Here is a 20,976-nt window from a genome sequence, read left to right on the forward strand (position 1 = left end):
TTTTTCGAAATAGCGTACGATAACGATTTATCCTCAAACGAATTTAAATATTTGTTATTATTCAAAAAGTATAAGTCGTAGACACATGAAAATTTTACCAGTTATTTAGATTGGCATTTTCTTTACATGATTTGATTTTCAAAATATTTTGACTTTTTTTGAGATATTTATAGACAACTGAAATTTTCAATTTTTCAGAAATTTTTTTTTTGAAGTGTCGATACAATTTTTTCGGCCCTATCAAAATACTTGAAAATTGAATACAAAGTTCCTCATAAGTTATTCTTTTAGTAATTAAAAAATTATAAAAATACGTAGGCACAATTTTTTTTTATTAGCATTTGAAGTTCAAATATTGACTAAATACGTAAAAATTACGAAAATTCGCAAATTATTTTAAGCTAGAAATTTATACAAAATTTTCTTTTTAAATCAAAGATTTAAAAATTTTTAATTATCTATAATATATCCTAGACTGACAAATCATCTCCGTTCAGAATCGTTTTTCGTATACAATGATACCTATCATTGCATTCAAAATTTGAATTTCAAATCTAACCTACCCTAGTCAGAGGTCCACCCCACCACCTAATGTACAGCAGAGGGACATCCACTTACCCGCTTTTTTTTAATATTTCCTTTGCCTTGTAACGCCTGCGTATTTCATTGATAGATAATTCAATTTACTTTTGTGCTTGCGTCTAACCGCTAGGGTCCCCTGAATCGTGGTTATGGTAACTTAATAAAATAATTTATTATTATTGTTATTATAATAGTCACTTGTCATCAGTGTATGTGCGTATGTTTGGTAAACTAATTTCTGATCAACAGTTCGCCAGGTGCATCTCCATTCTCTGAACTGACAAAAGGGCAAAAAAAAAGAGATTGGATTTATTGTATACATAATATATCAACCTATTTATTTGTATGTTTATAACTTTCAGAACCAGGGTATCGAGATCGGAGATTATGATTTAAGTATTGTATTTATACCTATGATGAGGACTCACAAAACCTGATAAATTGTTATCGCACTAGCAGTTTCCCAAGTGACAGATTCAACACGGCCATATTATTATACATATTTAATTTCAACATTAATTAAGTAGATATAATATAATATTATATATAATATTACGTCATATAGCCCAATGATGATTTATTTTCGTAATACGATATTTTTTCGTCTTCTTCAATATCGACACTTCGATGAAGTTTGATCGAAAACGAATGTTTACTATTACCAGCTGCAGTTCACTGTTATAAATGAAATTAATTATATTATAGCGCCATTTAAATTGTTCCATTAGTGCTATTTAGAGTTACAAACAAACAACTTCGAAAATTGTGATAATATAATAAAAATAAATTTGCACAAAGAAAACAGCAGAGCCATAATCACACCAGGTATAAATGGCATTATAAAAAAAAAAAAATAGTTTTTTACTTTTTTGATATTACAAATAAGGAGTGTAGGTGATAGGAAGAATATTAATTAGTAATGCAAGATACGTATAATATTCTACATTTTCAGTGTTTTTATATTGTTAGGTTTATAAATTGTTACAAAATGATGATGAAAAGACAGTAAACTCAACGTTTTCAACACAATCCTCGGTAGTATAGTGGTAAGTATCCCCGCCTGTCACGCGGGAGACCGGGGTTCGATTCCCCGCCGGGGAGAAAGACTTTTTTGCACTTTTTTTAAATATTTTATTATATATTTTCTTGCACGATATTATTATCACTTTTAATGTTTATGTTTCTATTAATAGTAACTGGATATACCAGACATGTCCAAGTACCGATTATCACCATTATCGCTCATTTTTTTGTTTTTAATATTATTTGCTACTTATATATTCAATATAGATTATATGTCACTTTAGTACAGTAAAAGGTACCTATTAATAAATCAGTTATAACATTTATATTATGCTTTATTTTAATTATGTATATTTATTTGTAGGAAATTAAAAGTCCGCTCTAAGAATAAACACAAAGTATGTAAGCACTTAATAATAAATCAACACAATAAAATTAATCAATTAAATAGGGGCAAGTCTAAAAACTAATACTTTCAAAAAATTAAATAAACTATACTAGAACTTTTTATTATTCAAACTTCAAACACAAACTAAATTTTTAAATATTTTTCATAAACAAACTCAATCAACTATACGTTTGTACTTACTCGTAAAGTCGTAACTATTTGCACAACATATCTATAGCCACAGAGCATATTTTTAAAATATGCAATGGTTTATTATTTAATTAAAATGTAGTGCATCAATTACAGTGACCTTGAGTGACCTACTCAATGACAGGGTATAATCGTTATTAATTTGATATTTAAAAAATAAATATCATGAGTGCTGTTATCGACATTTTAGCTATAATACTTATTGTTGTAAACAACAGTAATTTTATTAAAAAAATATTTTTAGAAACATGATTTTGTCACTTTACCTCAAAAGATAAATAAAATACTTAATCATAAGAAATTATTTCAAAAAACTTGAAAATCTAAAACAAAGTTATTCTCACAAGACGATCTCATGGTATTCTAAAAATATGGTTAGTATGTAGTAAAAAATTACCATTTTAGTATTAGTTATAACTCAAGAAAATTAATCATAGACACTTTTTGAAACTTTTTTCATCTTCAGATAGATGTATCTTGATGTATCAGTATTTTATATAAGTATACACACTTTGAAATGTTGAAAATATTTAGACCAATTCGAAAGTATTTAAACCAGGGTCCTATTCATCTTATAAACATAAAATATTCTTTAAAATACACATTGACAGACCTCATAATTGTATTAAAATTTAATAAACCCAAAACAGACTACAGTGACCTTTTGAATATTTTTGTACAAATGCTCTTACTAAAGTGATGTACTTTTTTCTTTTTAAATGTTGTTATAATATATATTTTTGATAATAATGTACGTTAAAACCAATAAAACCTCTTTAGCACGTCTTTAGCGCGAATATATTGTTATCGATATAATTCTAGGAAGGCTGCAGGAACGAAAGTCGTGTTTTATCATTAAGTTGTTATAAATTAATAATAAATTAAGCTATACAGTGTATATTAAATGTACGATAAAATAACAAACCAGCAATTTATACTTTGGAGAAAAAATTAAATTGCGAAAATTATTTTTAAAAAATTATAAGTGGTTGAGTAAAATTTTTCCGAAGATAACTGTCCTTCCCATTTTCGCTCCTGCTAATTTCTATGGTAATTGGTAAGACATAATACATTTATTTTATTTTGTAAAAATGAGAACAAAAAAAGCGTATAAAAACACCTCAAAGGTAACCTAACCATGTTGTTCACGCTTCATCGTACGATCGATTTACAGGTAAAAAGGCATATACAATAATTATTGATTACGATAATCATAATAATATATTATACAGGCGTGTACAGTACTGATTATTATCCGTATTCCGTACCTATTTTTTTCCGTAAATAAATCAATTAATATTATAGATAATTAATGCGACATACATACGCGTACCCTATATATTATACGATGAAATCAGTGCCGCATGTTTATACGCATCACGGATTAAAATTCTCGTATTCTATATTCTCACAGCGTCTCGTTTCATTCGTTGTATCAATATATATAAAAATATATTATATAGATATATTATGTTCGTGTCGCGAGTGTTAAAATGCCGAAAACATCGAACAATAGTCGTATATATTATTAATTATTATATACCTACAACACGTAATCTGTAGTTTGGAGAAAACATTTTTTTTTCTTGCAGATACGACAATGTTATTTCATTAATCTATACGAACTGTGTCAGCTGCGCATAATCACGTCGAGCGACATTTATTTTGAAAATGGAGAAACGTCATAAATGAACGACTTAAAACTTTTTAATTTTTTAACAATGAAACTATATCGATTTAGACACTATCGGACGTTATCTATACTGATTTGACTTTTGAAACAGTAATCCAATCGTGCTCTATATATTATATACATGTAATTTATATAATTATGAATGGGTTTATATCGAGTGACAATGACTCAACGTTTTTCCAAGTACCTGGCGAAAAGGCCAAAGGCTATAATATTATAATAATAGACGTGTAAATGTGTTGTAATAGTTATTATGTATAATAATATAAACTATAAACATAAGTGGTATTTAAACAGCAAGGCGCAAGGGGATGATATTATTGTCTCTTGATATTCGGAGGACCGGAGAGGAACAACGATGGGTTTTGCCCTCTAAACACATACAATTACAGATTATGAGGTGGAAAAAGAAAAATTAACTGTTCAATAACAGTGTGCCAAACTGGAATTTAGATTAGCTACTATGTTAGCAGAATAATTGTTTAAATTATTTATATTTTTAACTATAATAATGATTTTAAAATTTTCATAATTTTGACGATTCTTTTTAACATTACTTGGACATTTTGTTTTACACCCACTCAAAGTACCAACTATAAGTACAATTTTCTGCTAGATACTAGATAAAAACCACCTTAGCAGATGAAAATCAATTCATCAAGTATAAAAGACAATTATAAAGAGGAAAACATTTTTTTTTTTTTAAATCACGAATCATTATAAAAGTCTACCATCAATCCTAGCCTCCCCCCAGAACCAAAATTCAATGGTGAATTAATATTAAAAACGAACGTAACGTATAACTATATTGGCTAGATTAAAGAACAGATGTATAGCTACATATAGTATAGTACCTATATAACATAGTAATTTTCTATTTAAATATTAAGCAAGCATCATGTAGAATTAGGTATTATTATGTTTTTATTGAATAAACCTTGAGAGTACCTATATACTATAATGGGTAGTCTATGCGGTTATTATGGCGCACATTTCGGTAATGCGTTCATTAATACTATAATTCATTTTCAATTTAACCTGCACTCTGCAGCAGCACTTATCATATTATGTTTACATTTTGCGTTTTATCAAAAAATAAATAAATAAATTTTCATTCTTTGTTAACAATGTTTGATGGTTCTTAATATTGACAACATTATATATACATCATAGTATTCAGTAGGTACCACATTATCATTCGCACGCAGCAAGACTTTCACGACTGTTGCTCGTCCAGTGGCTCCACCTGTCGGCACGGCAACGAGTGTAACGCCCCGGTGAAATGCGTCCCGGCGTATATAAGACAATAAATTGACGCGCCGCAGCCAAGTGTGAAACCGAGTCTTGTTCCGCCCGTCACTGTTGCGGATAGTCGTGTACGTTGAGAGACAACCAGAAAAATATCAAATTTTTATATTTCATTGGTAGCACTATAGTTATTTTATCGTTTAATTAGTATCTGTCCGGCAACCCACAAACATACGCACGCGGTCGTGTGCAGTTTGTTTGTCCGAAGGTGCTTGTGCGCTCGCATCAGTCTGTCACGAGGACTACCATGTCAATCTCACTCAGGCTCCTGGCGATCGCATGTCTGATCACATTGGGTAAGTAACTAAAGTTTAACCATTTCAGTGTGTCAAACACAAATTATTAAATAGATTATATTATTATATATCTATACACTATCAATATTGTAAAATACTACCATCATTCGGTATTGGCGATCTTTCCGCTGAATTCGTTCATTAAACATCATAATAATATTTTACACTGCAGGTATTGAACATTGCAGGTCAAATATTTCTTGGAAAAAAATCACTTAAGTCTCTCATTAACCCGATGTTAGGACGTTTTGTTATGTGTCGGGTGCCATAGATAATAAGAATGGTACAATCTTTGTTGAGGATTTTTTGAAAATAATAACACTCAGCAGTGCCGTATAAAAGGATGTACACAACTGCGTTTTTGAAAGGCATGTGCACTGCTGAAATATAGGGTTTTTTTTTCTCAAACGTTGAAACACGGCTGTTCCTTCTATTTATGATTATAAAAAAGATATATTTGTAATTAAATTAGTTATACTTATTTCTAAGAGATATAATATGTGCTATGTTCATAATATTATTATTTATTATTTTATATCATTTTTAATATTATAAAATGCTTAAAAAAATGATTATAATAAATCATTTAAACGCTCGGAAGAGAGTTTATTTTTAATTTTTAATCTTTATTCACTACCTATTTTACTTTATAATTGCGTTACAGTACTAAGTACAATTAGTTATAAGAAAATTAAAAATTTCTTATAAGCTCTCAGACAATAATCTTTATTGATATTCTAGTTGCAACTTGTATTACCTACCAACCTATCTTAACATACATATGTGTGTGCGCAATACTTGAAAACTTAGTCAACGATTAATCATTTTTATGTTCACATGCAACAACAATGATTTCTCGTCTATATTATAGCTATAGCCACATGTAATTAAGAAGTTCAAATGACATACAATATGTAGGTATAATGTTGTTATTACCAAGATACACACACAAATACGAAAACTATGTAGATTGCAAATAGTTGAATCATAATACGATGACACGGATAACGCAATAATAGAAATTACTTAACTGTACAACAAGAAATATACGTAGGCATATAATTATACCTAAATATTAAAAAAAACAAATGGCTGTCTATATTAGTTCAACGAGTAGGTATATACCATATATAGTGGCGTTTACTTATATAAGCATGTAAGTGTGTGTATGTGTGTTCGTCCATCGAGTTCCTATATTATATAGTCTAAACGTATGTCATCGCCTCACTAGACGTATACTACATAGTTTATGACAAAAATGTGTGTTGCGATCTTAACACTATATTATATTATTATATTATTTGTCATATATATTGCTCTCGCGTGACAGTATAGGTACCTATATAATATGTACTAGCTGATAGATAATAATAATAATGATCCGTGGGCGACAACCGTGTCTACAGAGATGATTTCACTTGAATTCCCATGGTAAAATAGGTGTGCACACAGGAATACGATTATCGCGATACCCGAATATTACCCCGCGTAGGTTTTAGTCACTTTTCTTTGGATCAGCGTGTGGTTTTTCATTATACGTCAAAAGCGCATATTATTAGCAACCCCACACGAACAATCGACGACACGGTAAATATTTATATTATACTGTGATGTAAAGTGTCCCTGATTGACTCTGCTCCTACTTCACGCCCAATGCCATCGAAACGAAACAAAATATATTTTTCGTCAAAGATTTTCGCGATTTAGCTAGGTACCAAACGATCCGCGGTGTTTTGCAAATTTATAATTTTTTAAATGGCTCCGTGTATAATAATATATCATACCGCCATCGCCAACTTGTTTTATTTATATCACTCGTTCTATCAGTCGTTTATTGGGGCACGAACTCGTGGTAATCGTTTACATATTATACCGTCAACATTGGATGGTCGTTTTAATTATTTCATCTCTTCGTCGGGTCACACAATAACACGTACAATAATATTATGCCCATGTGAGGAAAGGGTCCTTGCACAAGCGTTCGCCGACCAAACTGTCACGTCGTCGATCACACGCGTATTATTATAATTGGTATACTTACATATTATTATTATAATAGAAAGCAGAACGAACCCGTAGTAGAGCTTTCCCCCCCCCTCTACGCAGTCCTCGTCCACGCTTCCTTCCTTCTGTCCTGTCCGGTGATAAATTTACATTATTATTAAAAAAGGACCACGTGCAAAATAATGTATACATCATATATATATGTGCCTACCTCGTGTGTCGGTAGACTCGACGCGGGCGCGCGTGCCGTTTTCAAATTTTGTCCGACCTGGTCTCGAGTGTGAAAGTGGAATACATTATAATATCGTATAGTGCAATATAAAAACACCGTATATTATATTATACCTATACGGCATAATTTGTGATCCACACGTAGGTACGACTGCAGTGCAATGGCCGGCATAGGTATAGGTTAGGGTAGAATATATAGTGGTATGTACAAGGTAACACGGTACCTATACGTTAACCGTGTTGTCGTAGTTAATAATATTAAATATATATGACACTTGCTAGTTAACGAGGTCGTAACGTTCCAAGTTCATCAACACATTACCTACGCGATCGAACCGACACCGGAAGGCATATTATCATATTATATTATACGACATGCATTTATGAAACGATTCGAAAACCATTCATGTACCAATCTCCATACATTCCGAATAGTTCCGACCCGCCGGACAGTTAACGATCATAATATTATAAACAAATTCGTTTGAAATGTCCGAACTCACCATTTGCCTACCCTTAGTAAAAGCTACTTGTTAATCCACGTCGGGCTGCAAAACGTATATATCTACCTATACCGGCTAAACTGCACATAATATATTTTAATTGATATAGATAACGTATTACAGACACGAACCACTGATCTGACACGCAGCAGTCGTTCTTCTCGAAAGTTTATTATTATTATTACGCTCGTCGGTGTTTTCGATTCGAAGATTGCATTATGAAATATTAGCCTCGCTAAACGAGAAAAATAACTGTTGGAAACGAGGTAACGCGTCAACGGGTAAACAGACATAGGTGCCTACTATCTTAGTTTATTTAAGATCCATCTTGTTTTCGTGCAACGCGCAATATAGTTATATGACTTCTGAATTATTTATCGTCGATTTAAAATTTATGTCCACGACTCTCACGCGGTAGTTTTGGTAGTGAGGCAATGCTGCATTTTCCACGACATGATATTTTAAACATAACATTATTACGTTATTAATTGTACAATAAAATACGTATTAATATGTATTTAAAAATGTGTTTATAATTGACAGTTGAGTACAATTATTACTCATTATAATAATAATCAAAGCGAAAATATTTTTAGTAGTTTTATACAAAATAAATCAAGTTAAATATACACTAAATGTTAATAATAATATTGACAATATATTAAATTGAAAATATTTTTGGGAACCTATTAACTGATTATTGATCATTATGATTAGATATAGGTAATGATTTATAACGTTGGAATATTTTTACACCTTAACACTCGTTGATAATGTCAAAGTATGATATTTAAAAACATGATTTAATGATTATAACCTAATGCAACCATACAATTATTTAAATCGTAAAATTAAGCATTGAACGTTAAAGGTTATCTATAGGTATCTATTTTTAAATAATTTTTTTCTATTTCTTAATTAATATTAAATAACATAAAATTACTAAAATGTAATGTTCATACTGAATTCATTAGGTAGGTATATCTATAAAAGTTTGGAGTAGGTTGTTTTGTAAGGAGTTTTAATAGCAACTATTTATTTACTAAATATCGCAGTACATATAAAATGCATTTATTATGCAATTTTTAAATTAATTAATTAGTATTCATAAACCATTACATTCAAATTTACAATTATGGGTTATCCACATACCTACTATAGTATATAATTTAATCATCAATAATATCATAAAATATCTTCAAATTATAAGACTTTCATAATTATGTAAGTAATCTAGTAGTTTTATAATATGAAAAAAAAATGTAAAATAATTATTAGGTATACTTTCTGCATAATGTGATGTAGCTAAGATTAATAAAAGTTTTATATTATAAAACAAGGAACAAGATATATATTTGGGTTTAATAAAAAATGTTTATCTGTAATACCTAATATTACTTCATTTTATGAGTTAATGAAACATATAACTCATACTGTTCTAAATATTTAGTTTCTTTTGATTTTTTGATAAGTTAGACACTTGTTAGAAAATACTATACTATTGTTTTAACTAATTGGCAAATTCATTATTTTTCCACAGGATCTTGTGATTCGTTATTATCACGAATTAAACGTCAACAAGCGTCAACAAGTGAACCGAAAAAAGAGGAGAGTTTTGAGATCGAAATATGTAAAGACAAAGACGCAGGAGAATGGTTTCGGTTAACAGCACAAGATGGTGACAGTTGCCGTGATGTCATCCAGTGCACATCATCGGTAAGTAAAATGCAATGTAATTATTTTTTCATAAACATTAGACTTGAATCCATTGAATTTATACAAACAACATTTTTATTAAATTCGTAAAAAGTCCAAAAAAACATAGTTATATTACAGTTTCAGTAGTTTTAGTTATCCACACCTTTAATTAAACATTTATAGATACCTAGTTTAGTAGTTATAATAAAAACTTAACCCGTACAAACTGAATGTTGATTAGGTATATACAATAACCTATAATACTTAGTTTTTAATTAATTACCTACCATTTTTGATAATAATTATAGAATTTAACATGTTGTATTATATGAAGCAAATATTTAATATTTTTGTTCAGTGTTTGCGTAATTTATATTTTTTTTCATTACAATTACATCTGTTTCTTGATTCTTGCAAAAATTCAATTTATGGGGTATAATACTAAAAGTGATTGAGAAAGTAAACAATATAATATTTAATGCCTATATATCTATATAATATTATAATGGTTAACGTAATACAGTTTAAATCTATCCGATATTTAATAGACAAATAAAATAAATTTCCTATTTTAAATGTTATTGGATTACCAACTATTGATTTGATGTATCTACTGATTATCTATTTATCGAAAACTTATACCGTTCAATAAAAAAGAAAATAAATACGTGAGACGGTAAAATACATCAGAAAGTTTGCGGTAATTCGATATTACGACTAGTCGCAACCCTTTATAAATAATAAATCCTAAATCATGGAATGTTCATTTTTACGGATTCCTGAAAAATAATATTAAAACAATGAGTTTTTACATTTTACAGGGATTGCAAGCCATTCGTTGTCCTGCCGGTTTGTATTTCGATATAGAAAAACAAACATGTGACTGGAAGGCCGCAGTGAAGAATTGCAAGTTGAAGAATAAAGAACGTAAAGTCAAACCTTTATTGTTCACAGACGAACCATTGTGTCAGGTATAAGATAAAGGATTATTTTTTGTATAGATTTGTAGTGATTATAATATCATTGTTGTACGCATGCGATTTACGATTACATATTATTACAGATAATGATGATTCATTAGATAATGATAATGCAAACTATTATTTCAGTTCTGCATTGATGTTGAAGGTCTTTCAGTGATAAATCCTTAAGTTGTTTTTTAACTTGGTTTTCAGAGTTCAAATTAAATCTAGACACATTTCATAATGACACATTACTAATATTAGACACGCACAGCTAAATATCAATGAAAATGTGTACATACATTTCAACAACGATTAATAGATAGTATAGTTTGAACTCTTTTTTGAATATTATTTATATTTATTTTAGATTAAAAAAAGGCTGAAATATCTGCATGAGAAATATTTCCAAAAAATATCTTCTTAAAATTTCAAAAGTTTGACTATTTAAAAAAATGATACCTAATAATTTATTTAAATGGACATTTTCGGAAGTTTTTCCGGTATTTATCAACACTTGCTGAAAAATACACAGGAGTAGAGAAATTTACACCAAGCTGTTTTAAACTTTTAATACATTGCACTTAAGTTGTATTTTTGCAATATAGAAAATAACAATCTTTGTGATTTAACATATTTATCGATTTATTTAAAATTTTAATGAAATAACAAGGATTTTGAAAATATTTTATCACGTGGTTTCTAAAAACATATACTACATATTTCATTAAAATATTTACTTTTTGATAATCGAATAAAATGATTATTTTATTTGCATATATTTTATTTATATACACTTACGTACAATATATGTACACACATTTTAATATACATTTATATTTCACATTACTATAGGACGGAGAATTGTCTTGTGGTGATAAGTCTTGTATTGAACGAGGACTATTTTGTAATGGTGAAAAGAATTGCCCTGATGGTTCAGATGAAAATTCGTGTGGTTCGTATGAATTAAATTAATAATTAATATTACACGAAATGAGTTTCCTGTAAAATCATAATTGATTTCAAGTTGGAAAATAATAATTATTGTATGTTATATTATGATTTATTTAATAAAAATAGTGTATGAGGTATATCATACTTTATAGATATACCTATAGGTTTATTAAGTCTTGTGGTTTTATCATTGGCTTTCACTACTGAACATTATTTTAGACCCTAAACAATTTTAAATAGTTTATTTATAGTTTAATAAAACTAAAAATAAAGCAACTTATTTCAAGTTTTTAAAACATAAATTTCCACCTGACATTACAAACACTTATGATTAATAAAATATATTTATCTCAACGAATTATACCCAAATCATAGAAGTCGGAAAATGTTTTGTACATAACATAAGTTATCCATCCTTAGGTAGTAAGTTGAGGGAATATATTATTTTGTTTACATATTTAAATATTTAATTGTTTCCCAATTTATTATTTGAATAGTAACCTAACTTTATTAGTTATACTACAATAATTTTTTACTGGTGTAAGAACTTGATAAACCTAATTAGTAAATACGACAATGATTTATCTCACACATTTATGATATTAGATTTTACGCTAGCTTATTTTTCTGACAATCATATTTTAAGTTTTAAATTTTTCACAGAATGTGAAATTATCTATGTTTTAAACATAAAAAAATACTGATTGTCTGAGACAGTTGAAAAAAATGTACAATTATTTTAGATATGAACTTAATTAAAAATGTTATCAATGCCTAACCATAATAATATTCCAATATAATATTATAGCGTTATATTAAACTCGCTTTTTTATTTTACATAAAATTATAATATGTATATTGTATATACCTAATACAACACGGTATGATTAATATTATATCGCAGCCTTGCTGTGAATTCGAAAATTGATACACGGCTCAATAATGGACGGCAGTAATTATTTATTTATATTTAATTATTATTTTTTTCTACAGATAACGATAATGATCCTAATCGCGCACCGCCTTGCGATCCTGCCGTGTGCGTTTTACCCGACTGCTTCTGCTCCGAAGACGGCACCGGAATACCAAACGACTTGCCGGCCAAAGAAGTCCCTCAGATGATTACGATCACTTTTGACGATGCCATCAACAACAATAACATCGAACTGTACAAGGAAATATTCAATGGCAAACGCAGAAATCCCAACGGGTGTGACATCAAAGCTACGTTCTTCGTGTCGCACAAGTACACCAATTACTCGGCGGTGCAAGAAACCCACAGGAAAGGCCACGAAATCGCAGTGCACTCGATAACGTACGTACCTAACCTAATGCCTATTTTTGAAATAAAACATAATACCAGCGTCGTGTCATTATACATTCGTCCGAATCGAACGAACGTGTTTCTATTCCGGTTAAATAATATTGCGTAATACATGCTGCGAATAAGTCCATATAGAAACAAAACATAATAATAATAACATTAATATTATATATTATATGAAATACCTACAACATGGATAGGTACCTAATAATCTAATAAGATTCTTTCAAACATTCGTACTTATGTTTTTTAACCAAATATTAAGGTTCAAATGATTGTTTCATATGTATACCTATTATAAGATTTGGAATGAGTGTATTAATTTTCTTTTTCAGTAGAATATATTTTTATAATATTGTATTATCTCTACCGGACTAATATAATAACTATAATAACAACATCCGATACAATATTTTACGCGATAGCAGTGTTGTTAATATTTTTGAATAGTCGTGAAAGTAAATACCTACTATAAAAGATAAACTGGAAAGTACAAAACCGTAAGTAATAGTCCGGTAGGTTAGGTACCTAACCATAATTAATGCAACTAAAGAGAATGGAATTGATACGATGAAAAATCGTTATTTTTAAAAATAATTATAATAATTCCAAATTTCCAACACGAATAATAGGCAAAATTAATTAAAATATTATATTATATATTATTATGTATCGATGAAATGAAGTATCATCATTTTATTTATAATACATTTTTTATCAGCGAGTAAAATTCCAGATTTGAATTAGTGAGTTTTTAATAATAAAGTATCGTTCGTATTATAATTATTGTATAATACACTATTATAAGTATAACCTCATGTAATTTGCATTTAATTGAGTAGGATGTGTTGCGTGGCCGAGGACGATACCTGCAGTCACAATATTCAAATGTTTTTATGAAATTTCGATTAAAATACCGATGAAATTCACTTTTTTTTTAAATTTAATTTACGACAAAATATGTTCACAAGGACACCTTCTTGCCAGCAGTTCCAGTTGCGTAATCCAAGTGCACGAGAAATTATTATATTATATACCTATAATACTGATAATATGTAATAGCATTCCGATCAATGTGTTTGCCGGTCGCAAGAATGCCGAGAAAATATAGTATCCGTTTGCATATTGAAATAATACTGACTGTAATGTGTTCGTATGAAAACCGGTATAAACATGTCAGACAAGTTCTTTTTAGCAGTCTATTTTCTCATTTCTGCTAATCCAATGTTAATGGTTCGGACGTAAGTGTCAAAAAAAAAAAAATATATATATATATATTATAATATATTTATATGTATATTTATGTATATCTTCCATTTGATGCTATAAACTTGTATTCTTAAAACCTGTACGACTTGGACGCGAGGAATGTATTGCACAAGTGCATAACACATCCAAGAGGATCTATTCGTTTCAGATTTTTAACTAGGCGACATCCTTCAACGGTTTAGAGTAATAACATTTACATTTTTTTCTCTTTCCGCGAAATCAACACGATTTATTACGCACATTTTTCGGTTTTCGTGTAAGTTACATTAAACACTATCTAATTTTTCCTGACGCGTAGGTAATTTTTAATAAATAAATAAATAAATTTTAATAAAATGTAGGTATCTTTACATCTATTATTACTACATATTACTATTAAATTCAAAAGCATGCATAAACTATATTTGAAATTTGTTTGTATAAACTAGTTTGAATCCGAATTGGATACTAAGTCAAAAGAATTTGATCTTTCGGAGATTAGATTTAAAATTAATTATCATATTAGTATGGTTTATTTATACATCTAAGAGTCCCAAACTGTACTTAAGATGTCATTACACTTCATAATATATTATAAGACATAGGTACAACTACTATATTACAATAGTACAACTACTATTCATGTCACATTATATTGCGTTAATATGTTGAGACACTATTTTTAATGATTATTGTAATTTTTATAATTATGATTGAAATTATCATTTTAAAGTATCTAGAACCTTTCGCCTGTAGACAATCTACTTCTTCATTTTGTATTTTAATTAAAAAATTTTTCCGTCGAATATCTTATACGGAAGGTATATTACAACCCTAATATAATAATAACTTAATGACGTATAGGTACAATCAAATATACTCGTATAATAAACCTTGATTACTGCAGGCTATTGATCGATCAATCAACCTGAAGTCAATATCATTATAGAATAGATATTCATCCATTTTTTTTAAGTAGAGACTTTAACTAACATGGGAATACATAGACAACAACACGTGACACTTTTCAAGGTTACAATAATTCGTTTAATATAATTTTCACTATCAAAAAAAATAAAAAAAAAACAGCAAAAGTAATTTTAGATTATAAATACCTACTTTGAAACATAAATAATAATTATTAGTACCTGTTATTTTAGTTATTTTATTGTTTTTTTGAAAAATAATTATAATTGAAACACTAATTTATACAATGACATTTTCACAGTATTATTTTTATTCAAATTATTTAAAAGTATATAATTACTATAAAATTCTGTATAGACTAATTTCTATTTTTTTTAGACTAATGGTTTATATTGTTCTATATTTATTGATAAATTAGTGAACATTACATCTAAAACCTATAGTAAATATTTAAAGATTAATTACAAAAAAATCTAGTATTTAAAACATTAATATATAATGAGTTTTGCCATCTACAAATTTACTAAAAAAAAAAAAAATACATTTGGTGAAAGACGGAAGATCGAGGTTTATTAGGTCACTGACATAATAAGCAAAATGCAAAGTATAATAAGTAACTTTTATTTTCATTGATCACGTCATAACTTGTTAATTTGTGGTTATACTGGTTTTGTGGTCGAAGCGTCATAAAATTTATCGCTAAACAAAAAAACATAATTTAAAATTTAAAAACGTCTTACTTATAGCTAGGTAAGGTTAGGTTATAAAAATTTGAAGTATTTTTTGAAATAATACTGAAACTAAACTTGGCTGCAATTTCAACTGGTTTTATTTGGCACTAAAATTCTAGACCTGTCTATATCAACAAACTAATCGATCAGATTCAAGTTTTGTGTTGGTTATAAGTTTATAACAATCAAAATCATGTTTTTTTATATTTTTTAATTATAATTATAGTAAAATGATAACATTTTTACCCAGATCCCCGTAGCAATGTCCCAACGAATCAGTGATAGTTCCTGCTCACGGAGCTACTGATTGGACTTATACGCTTTTATTTTAGTGTGGATACAAATCGGATTTTCCTGCTCTCGTCCCCTGAGTCGGCTGAGTCTGACGTATATAATATTTTATATGAAGTGCAAAATGAGATATCGTCTTTAACGATCGTTTTATTGGCGTGTTACAGGCACAACGACGACGAACAGTTCTGGAGCAACGCCACCGTCGAGGACTGGGCCAAGGAAATGGCTGGTATGCGCATTATCACCGAAAAATACGCTAATCTGACAGACAACAGCGTTGTCGGTTTAAGATCACCTTATTTGCGCGTAGGCGGCAACAACCAATTTACCATGATGGAGGAACAGGCTTTTTTGTACGATTCATCGATCACTGCACCACTGTCCAATCCGCCGCTCTGGCCGTACACCATGTACTTCCGCATGCCCCACAGGTGAGATGTGTACACAATAATAATATTATATATAGTGGATATCTATTGCCGTTATTGTTGTAGTCGTCAGGTGATATTTTCTTTTATCACTGCTGTCGACCAAACTCTATGACATTAATAAATAGCATTATTATTATTATTCTCGTCTATCGGACTCGAAAAGACCTCAACAGATAGTGGAAAAGAAATGTATTCAAACAACATAATGTTATAATGTTCGATTTTGGTAGTTTCTAGGTGTAGTTGTTCGAGTGGCTTTTATTTTGTATTTATAGGGGCTCGGGACACTTACGACTTTCAATTTCAATTTATTTGGGATGTCTTCGTGACCGAGGAAGTGGGGTCTATGATTTAAGGGCTATGTCGATTTAAAGTATTCTACCTACACAGGATCCAAGCACGCTTATTATATTATATTGTCTTAAATTCCACAAGCTCGTGATGGCTACAAGTGGTGTATTATTTATATTACGCATATACGCTTATATTATATGAAGATTCGTAGCAACTCATCGTTACTTCTAATAAAATCTTCATATTATTATTGCTGATTACTGATTAGGCATACCTACTTACATCTGAGCTTATTCTGTGTTCGATAAATTCGTAAAAAACTCAGCTTGATAAATTTGATTTATTATAATCTCATAAACAGTCAACAAGTAACAAATATATATCATGATCCATAATATTAACATTCAGACGCTTAAAATAGTATTATTGGAACTATAAATAACATAGTTAAGCCATCATGATCAACTTTTAGTTTTCTATTGATATTGTGTAACATAATGTTATTTAAATACAAACTCGCTTTCCGAATACACATACAAGATTCGGCTTATTAGATTATCGGGATTTAGAACAATCTATATTTCAGTTTAGGTAGTAGGAAGCAGAATGGAATGTTAAATTTCTAGTCAACTATAGGTACTATAGATTATAATGCAAGTGTACAAGATGTTATTCAATCAGCGAAAGTTGTCTAGATTCAAGGACTAGCGGGCGTATTCTTTATATGGTTTTAAAACAACTCTATATAATAACATACCTAACATTTTATTTTTTTATGAATGAATAAATATTTAGATTAGATTTTTTTTTTCATTCGAGTATTTTTTGACTATTTGAAATCTTTATTAAATATCAATCAATACAATCTATTATAAAATGTTAAACGATCATATTTTTAAGGTTATGACTCCATTACAATTTACAATACTATAGTTGGCTGTTATTACGATTATTTTTTAACAGTTCGATGTATAAAAAAGAAAGCGCATTAATATTATAGTTTTTCCTTGCCGAATCAGTCTTATTCACAGCCAAATTGTATTTGATTCTCATAGATGTCACGGAAACTTGCAACACTGTCCGACTCGTAGCCACGCTGTATGGGAAATGGTGATGAACGAACTAGACAGAAGAGAAGACCCTAGCTTTGACGAATACTTGCCCGGTTGCGCCATGGTAGACTCATGTTCCAACATCCTGTCCGGCGATCAGTTCTACAACTTTTTGAACCACAACTTCGACCGGCATTATGATCAAAATCGCGCACCCATGGGTCTGTACTTCCACGCCGCCTGGCTGAAGAACAATCCCGAATACTTAGACGCGTTCCTGTTCTGGATTGATGAAGTACTGGCCAACCACAATGACGTGTACTTCGTAACCATGACGCAGGTAATCCAATGGATCCAAAAACCAAGGATCATCAACGAGGTAAAGAACTTCGAACCATGGAGGGAAAAGTGTGTGGTCGAAGGGCCACCAGCCTGTTGGGTACCGCATTCGTGCAAGCTGACCAGCAAAGAGGTTCCCGGGGAGACCATCAACTTGCAAACGTGCGTCAGGTGCCCCAACAACTATCCGTGGCTCAACGACCCCACCGGAGACGGTTTCTTCTAAGTCACACGCACATTGTTCCCCGATCTCACACACCCACACTCATTAATCGAATTTTTTTTACAATCCAATATAATATATATATAATTTTTTTTTGAATTTTTATTATTACTTTTATTTTTATTTTACTTATTATTCTTTTTTTTTTTGTTTTTTTTTTTATCTGGATGTCGAGACAATGCATCTCCCGTTATAAAAAAAATTATTTAATCAACAAATTTCTATAGGTTCATTATGTGTATCGGGTTTCTCAATTAACTGTGATTGTTGTTGTTTACGACGTCACCGCCGCCGTCGTTCATAACACACTACATCGCCAGCATTATGCGGTGGCATAATGCGTGTTACTTATTTTATATTGTAATAATCGTCGAACATCGATATTAATTAATTTTTTTTTACTTTGATTTTAAGAACTTTTTCCAAGAAAAAAGAACAGTTAGGTACTTTTGTAAAAATTAATGAAACGTTGTATCTATAGATAGTAAATAAATTATATTAATATTTAATTGTTTCGTGATTTTTTTATGCAAAACTATGATTATTCTGTTTTCATTCCATAGACATCTTAATTACAAATTACATGAAATAATGCAGGTAAGTCTAAGTATCCTACAACTTGGCGTCTTTATAAGCATATAATTATATTAGATATATGACATGCTAGTAGACTACATGCAGCCATGCAGGTATGTAATCACATAATACAGATAATATGCACGAATTAAGACAACTAAAAGAGCCTCAAATCTCAAAAATATTTAAAAGCTTTAAGTATACATAACGTTTTTAAATAATTTCAATACCTTAACTTTTTTCTTTCTTTTACTTTTTTCTCGTTTTTTAAATTACCTATATGCGTATCTATTATATTGATTCATGATCATGAATCATGGTTTTGAATAAGTGTAATATGATATATTTTTATCGAAAAGAACAAAAACCATTCTCTTTTTCGAAATCGATATTGTATTTTAGCACACGTGTTTAGTTTTTTTAGTTAAACTCATCGGGATTCACAGCGAAATGTTACTAACAATCGACAATAAAAGTGTTATTAAATCAATTGTCTTTGGAGTATCATGTCCTAAAAACAATCGTATATACCCTCGTCCAGTGTATAATATAAAACAATGCATCATATATGCAACATTCCTAATTATTCAAAGGGTAATTATTAGTTTTCTTTCTCGATAACAGCACAATCGACACATAATATGCATAAAAACACACTTAAACGTCATGGGTAATTTAGATTCATTTGCAGTCGATCGAAAATATTGTTTATTGTTCATAATTGCCCTATGGGAGTATTCTCGGCCAATATCGGAAGCGTTGGTTAAAGATTAATATTATATATAGGTATAAATATTTCTTGTGACATGTGATGTACACGTCTAAATAATATAATATATTATTATATTGTTACGTGGCATAATGTACCTATATTGTTTTATCACGCGTAGCCTTGAAGTGTGAGGACTTTTTTTCGACGATGACGGGAAGCGTGCGACAATATATTCCGAAGTGAAAATCAAAACATTAATATTAAAAAAAATTTGTCATACATTTAATTAGTAAAATTTTTTTTTCTTTTGATCTTTCTGAGACACCTGTATATATAAAGTTATCATACGATAAAAAATAGTTTTTTTTTTTTTTAAAAGATATCTAAATCAATATAATAAGTTGGCAATAATATAGATATATAAAACGCGGATACGCCAGCGAAGACGTATATCGCACCTATATATAAAATAAGACTGACACTTCTCAAATTGCATTAATTTTGAGTTATGACTACTTTCTAATAATAAAAATTTCCTCTTTAGAATGCAAAGATGCCACCTAAGACTTGGACATTGAATTTTAAAGAAATGACGCTAAATTAGTTTTTTTTCCTGCATGTAACTATGAAAAAGTTTAACGTAAATGAGCATCAATTATTAACGAGTGTTTAAAGTTAAAATGTTAACGGTTTAATTTCATTCCAAATTTTAATTAAAATTATTTCAGGCGTTGTGCCTCCCTCCCCCGACAGAGCTCCGTCTCTCTGAGCAATCTCCCAATTCGAGTACTGAATTTCTTAGCTATATATAGGCTGACTACAAGGCCTTATCTACTCAGAATAGATGCATCAGATGTGTAAATAGTATGATAATATCTGTATTCAATACTAAACAGTAGATTGGCTATTACCACATTTTTTTTTGCAATATGCTTGTATCACATACTTTTATTTTTCTTAAAACAATTTACAA

At 29.6% G+C, this 20,976-nt stretch overlaps 1 protein-coding gene and 1 non-coding gene across 2 annotated transcripts; both read left to right on the top strand.

Moving 5' to 3' along the window:
• The first annotated feature begins 1,611 nt into the window (after window positions 1-1,611).
• TRNAD-GUC (transfer RNA aspartic acid (anticodon GUC)) lies at window positions 1,612-1,683 on the top strand. The gene has a single exon. It is a non-coding gene; the product is annotated as a tRNA-Asp (tRNA).
• A 3,532-nt stretch (window positions 1,684-5,215) lies between these two features.
• Window positions 5,216-19,224, top strand: serp (chitin deacetylase-like protein serp). Its single transcript, XM_015514097.2, has 7 exons — window positions 5,216-5,500; window positions 9,779-9,954; window positions 10,758-10,907; window positions 11,754-11,853; window positions 12,846-13,167; window positions 16,541-16,807; window positions 18,157-19,224. Exons 1-7 carry the CDS (start codon window positions 5,452-5,454, stop codon window positions 18,716-18,718), a joined length of 1,626 nt encoding a protein of 541 aa, XP_015369583.1. The 5' UTR covers window positions 5,216-5,451; the 3' UTR covers window positions 18,719-19,224.
• Window positions 19,225-20,976: the final 1,752 nt, after the last annotated feature.

The sequence above is a fragment of the Diuraphis noxia genome, unplaced genomic scaffold (assembly GCF_037042655.1).
Source record: "Diuraphis noxia isolate RWA-SAM2 unplaced genomic scaffold, SU_Dnox_SAM2 contig0001, whole genome shotgun sequence".
In the NCBI taxonomy this organism is placed as follows: Eukaryota; Metazoa; Arthropoda; class Insecta; order Hemiptera; family Aphididae; genus Diuraphis; species Diuraphis noxia.

Excerpts from the sequence above, each read along its gene's own strand:
- serp (XM_015514097.2), top strand. The coding sequence starts at position 5,452 with ATGTCAATCTCACTCAGGCTCCTGGCGATCGCATGTCTGATCACATTG. Across the intron at positions 10,908-11,753 it reads CAGACGAACCATTGTGTCAG|GACGGAGAATTGTCTTGTGG; the intron begins GTATAAGATAAA and ends ACATTACTATAG. Across the intron at positions 13,168-16,540 it reads ATCGCAGTGCACTCGATAAC|GCACAACGACGACGAACAGT; the intron begins GTACGTACCTAA and ends GGCGTGTTACAG.